Consider the following 5,372-nt stretch of genomic DNA (forward strand, 5'->3'; position numbering starts at 1 on the left):
TCCTAAGGTAAAAAGCAAGACGATGGAAGAGCTAGCAAGATGAAAGGTGACCGACTACAGAAAAATAGCAGTCCGAAAAACACTGATTTATGCAATTCTGCCCAACGCTCCCCCTAGTGGTTTTGCCCGCAGGGATGAGCATGAAGTCCCATACACGCAAAATCCTCCAGCCTAATGACAAACCGTCTCGTTAATAGGATTAAGTACCTTCTCATCAGATAAGTAGAACATGGCAAAATCCCTGACACTCCCAGCAATTAGATCAGAACACAGCCCGACCCTTTCCTGACGCGGGGAGCAATTTTGCAGAGGAGGTGTTTCAGTATTAATGGTAAATATGTTGGTTTTTTTTTACTTTTCTTTGGTAATGGGTTTGTATTTCTTTGCCAAGTTAATTGGTCTTTCACTATAAATGTAAAGGTACAATATGCAAGTAACTATAGAAGTAAATCCAGGCCATAAATAAACCCAGGCTCTTAATTTATATATGCACTTGCAGCTGATAACTGCATCTCCAAGAAAGCTATATTGGCTAACGAGAAGGCACTTAAATACTGTGTTCACTTAATCAGATGAGAACTATAAAGTGTAGTTGCATAGTTTCTAAAAAATAAATCTTTCTCCTCTAACTTCTCTTGGGAGAGAAATAAAGCAAACGGCATTCCGTCGCCTTATTTTGTAGGAATTTCTTTCAATTGCTGATGTGTTTGTTTACAAGACTGATCCAATTGCCAATTTCTTGGCACACCTATTACTGCATCTGCTATATTAAGTATTATCCTGAAGGACGATTAAAGGAATTGGATGTTTGGACACAAGGAAGGGAACAACATTCTAGAAATTTCTGTTTTCAAATTTGGCAGTAATGTTTAGTATGGATACATTTATAATATGAACTAAGAACATGGTGTGAGATCAGTAATTAGCGTGTTTCACAAGGTAGAAAAGAGACAGACTGAGCTGCATAAACTTTCGGTTTTATATATGTATGTCTTGATTCTGTTAGACCACCGTGCACACTCAGTGGAATTAATCTAGTTAGTCTGAACAGATAATTACAAATGAGGTCAGGCTTCTTTCTTACTCATGTGTTTTCACTAGCAGTAGCATTTAGGTGTATATTAAAGATCTCCGAAACCACAGTTGAAGTCAAAACTAATGTGACTTGTATAATACTTAGTAAACATTACACCTAGGCATTTGAGCATCATTAAGGTGCTTACATGTAACTGCATCAACCTGCTTCTTTAACAGAAAGAAGATGAAGTCCTCTTGGTTATTTATAATACATGTGCTATGGCTGAACGGTCATCAGTGTGCACCGACAAGGCAGGAGGAAATGAATCTCCGGGAAAACCTGAAGCGTACGTATGCTATTTTACCAGGGCTGTGCTGGAAGCCCCTGGGCTCAGGTCTCCAGTCAGGCTTGCTCTGGCACATTTTGACTTCCACACTCACTGGCAACAAGAGAATCCGCTTTCGCGTGTGGAGCTGAGAAACTATCATATAGCTGACGACACGCATCCACACACACACAATGGGGAGACAAGAACAACCGAGATGAGAAACTAAAGGGATTAACAGATAAGCCTCTCCTTACAAAAAAAGTATTTACAACATTTTTATAGGTTATTTGGTCCTTCATAGATCATTAGAATATAAACTGAACCCAAAATGCAGTCCAATGGATTTTTAATTATTTTGGTTGCTTAAATAATCTTTGCAAATGCTTATTCTACAATTACATGCTTAGCTGTAAAAGACGGTTATTACAATTAATTGAAATAAATTACTTCATTTAGAAACAAAGCAGCTATTCTGCACATACTCACCTTTAAGCATGGCTTTATTTTGTGGATAGGAGTCCCAAGAAGTCATGAAATATTCCTTTGCTTCCGTCTACTTTAATAATATTTCTGTAACAAACAAAAAGTTTGGGGAGGGGAAAAAAGATATAAAGGACAAAATGACTGACGTGTGCTTTTGGCAGTTTCAGGGTGATGTGTTCTTCACTTGTTTTGTATAGCTGCAGTGATACTCAGGGTTATTTCTGCAATGGGAACAAATACAGATAAAGGATATGCAATCATGGAAGAGCTTCAAGGTGCAACATGTGGGCCAACCTGGCTTTCACCAAAACTCTATGGTCATTATCTCACAGGAAGTCTAGAGATGTATTTTTATGAAAGCAGGTTGAAGGCATCTGTAAATCTACATTTTCAAAATGTTAAGGGAGACTGTCACAGACTGCTTTCAGATCAAAGGTAAATATATAGGTTATGTCATTAGGAAGTAGATGAGTAATCCCTGGAGATATCCAAAACCCAGGATGAGGTCCTGAGCAACCTGCTCCAGTTGACCCTAGAGCAGGGGGGTTGGACTCTATGATCTCCAGAGTGCCTTCCAGCCTCAGCTGTTCTGGGATTCAGTGATCAGTAGAGGGACAGCCAAGTATATAGCTTGAGTTATATCCAGCTGATCACTGGCAAAGGCTCTGGGACAGATTCTTATCTGATGGAAATTGTCTTGGCTCTGTGTTATCCAGCATTCACTATCTCAAGATTTGGCTCTGCAACTGTAAGGAAATATAGAATTGTTTCATTCTTCTTCATCATCAGTGCATGACAATTTGTGCTAGGGTTAAAATTTGATTAAGTCACTGTATAATTTGTCTTTTTTTAGTATTATCTGAAGTTGGAGAGAAGTATGTAGATGAAGAGGTAAAGAAAGCTTTGATTGGTATTAAGCAGATGAAAATTATGATGGAAAGAAATGAAGATAAGCATGTAGATCTGATGAAAACCTTGAAGAAGAGCAGTGAAGAAAAACAGGTAACTGAAGTGCATCTGGGATTTTTGTTTGTGTTTTTGTTAAGTTATGGATATTTTTAATCACAGATGAGGCAGGCCGTACATGGATTTAGCCTACCTCCTAGGAGTGGTAGAGTATGCCATTGTGCTTAGGCCAATAAGCAAACCAGAAGGGATCTCTTGGTGCCTCTCGTTTTCTGGGAAGAGTATAAACCGCATCGTATGTACACTCTGAGCAGCATACATCTCTTTACATGGTCACATAGCAAAGCCAGGACTGATAGGAAACCTTTGCTTCTGCCCCTTTCTCTTACCAGTGGAAGAAAACTCTCATGGCACCTCTGTGAAGGTTCTCACTGCCTGTCTCCTGGAAGCAGGACTTGGGCCAACAGACATCCTTTTCTAGCCTATCAGGAACCCGAATGTTCAGATTTCAGGAGTCAAAACATTAGTTGGTATTTGCCAATTTCTTCAGAAAGAGCTTGCCTGCTGGCAGGGCCCTGGCAGACCAGGGCTTCAACCCTGAGGGAAGCTTTCAGGCTGCGCTGGAAATAGCTTAGACATTCAGCCACAGGGTAAAATTAACAGGATGTCCCTTGGCTAGAAAGATGTATTTCTAAGGAAAGATGGAGACTCTTCACCTCTAACCACGCAATCTGGAAGAGGCACCAGTGAGGCAGGCGGTGCTCTTGTTCAGTGCTTTATTCCAGCGCAGTCTGAAAGAGTGAGCATTAGGAGTATCAGGCCCTTAAAGAATAGAGAAAAGCAACAAAAGAGAGCTATTTGTGGAACAGATGAATACTGACGATACGATATGGAGAAAAAAGATCCAAGTTGAGCACAGAACCTTGTGAGAGATTGAATGCTTCTTGCACAGAAAGACATGTGTTTTTTTCATAACCTCAAAGATCCAGGTAGACTGTTTGGTTTTGTAGGCTGGTTTGGTTTTGTGCCCTCTGAGAGAACGACAGAAAAACCCTTTAAGAAAGTTTTTCAGTTTTCAGTCCCTCCATACATGACTGCTGCTGAGAAGACAATCTACCCTAACAGTTAAGGATTAGCAAAACAAGGGACCATAAATAGCCAAAATGAGTGGCCAACACTGGGATAAGTATTTAGAATATTAATTTGAAAATCGCCCTCAACTGAATCTTTTTTCTTACTTAGCAAGCTTTGCGACTTATGGATGAAGTAAAGGAAAGATTAGAAGAAGAAGAAAGACAATGTCAAGTATCCTTGAATAATTTATGGGATGAATGTGAATCCTGTTTAGAAAGTGCCTGCATGAGATTTTATACAACTTGCAAACATGGTTTGTCAACATTTAGAAGAAAGGTAGGAAGAAATTTTGTATCTGGGAAATACTCTTGAATTCACCTAACAGTTTTAGAGACAGCACATCTTATTTTCTCAATGCCAGCTCTGCCGGTTATATCAGGTTCCTAAAACTAATTTGATTTGGAGGGTGTGGAAATGTGAAGTTATATGGCAGCAAATATACATAATTACATTCGTTGAACATTCAGCCAAAATGAGTTTGGCTGCACCCTGGCATCACTCCAGGGACATTGATTATCCCCCTGACTCCGACGGAGTCATTCCAGATATACAGTGCTGTCTCTCACAGCAGAACTTGCATTAAGATGCTCAGTAACTGTTTGTGAAAAATACCACATAGATTCTTTATGGTCCATTTGAAAATCAGGAGAGTTAAAAGCATAGATATAGTTAGCAAAATTCCATGGGAAAAAAAAATGACCTACTTATGCAACATCATTGTCTCCTATACTGACTTTACTCTTTTAAGTAACAGAACAGCTTTAAAATGCTTAACTGTTTTTTTAACAGAAGAAACTGTCAGCAAGGCAGATTCTCCTAATTCTACCAGAAAGAAAATATGCTTTCCTGGCTCGGTACATTATTATTACAGGATTTAACAAAATTGTAATCACGTTTTTTATTTGGGCATATGCTTTAAGTGCAGCTTAACAACCGAAACTCTGCAATTACTGCTACTGAAATTTTAGCCAGATTACCTAGCTTTCACATCCCCAGGCACTGAAAAATATGATAACCTAAAAATGAAACATGGTGTGTTTCAGAAGTGACAAACTTTAGAGCAAAGATGTTTAACAATTGTGCATATTCTTAAAATTATTCAGGTAAAACTGTGGAAGATATTAAATTTAAGCCTACTGGTGATACTTTGAGCTTTTTAGATACCTGTCCTAGATACCTCTTGGACTTTCAGCTGTGGATGTCAGGCTGAAATTATTGCAGAAATAGTTATATAGTGCACTGTCACTGTCTTTGACCCTCTTGGTAACTTCCTCAGTGAGCTTATATGGTTTATCCGAAGCATTCAAAGTAAGAAACGTGTTGTGACCTGAATCGTTTCTACAAAAGAGGACAAAGATGACGGACGTGGCTGATGACACAGGCAGCAAGGGGCAATCTGGCTTAGGCTGCTCCTGCAGTGCCGTTTCACAACGCACCTCCCCCCTGAGCTGCACTATCGGCCAGATCAAGCGCTGATCTGATTTAAAAAAAAAAAAGGGTGTA

General features: G+C 39.3%; 1 protein-coding gene across 1 annotated transcript in view; it reads left to right on the forward strand.

The window, feature by feature from the left end:
* Positions 1-243: 243 nt before the first annotated feature.
* CLUL1 (clusterin-like 1 (retinal)) overlaps positions 244-5,372 on the forward strand; it is an 11,737-nt gene continuing 6,608 nt past the window's right edge. The window contains exons 1-4 of the mRNA XM_010287732.1: positions 244-331; positions 1,255-1,364; positions 2,683-2,831; positions 3,978-4,145. Of these exons, the coding sequence (XP_010286034.1) occupies positions 1,262-1,364; positions 2,683-2,831; positions 3,978-4,145 (420 nt within the window). The 5' untranslated portion in view covers positions 244-331; positions 1,255-1,261. The remainder of the gene's footprint in view (positions 332-1,254; positions 1,365-2,682; positions 2,832-3,977; positions 4,146-5,372) is intronic.

The sequence above is a fragment of the Phaethon lepturus genome, unplaced genomic scaffold (genome assembly GCF_000687285.1).
Source record: "Phaethon lepturus isolate BGI_N335 unplaced genomic scaffold, ASM68728v1 scaffold18455, whole genome shotgun sequence".
Taxonomy (NCBI): domain Eukaryota; kingdom Metazoa; phylum Chordata; class Aves; order Phaethontiformes; family Phaethontidae; genus Phaethon; species Phaethon lepturus.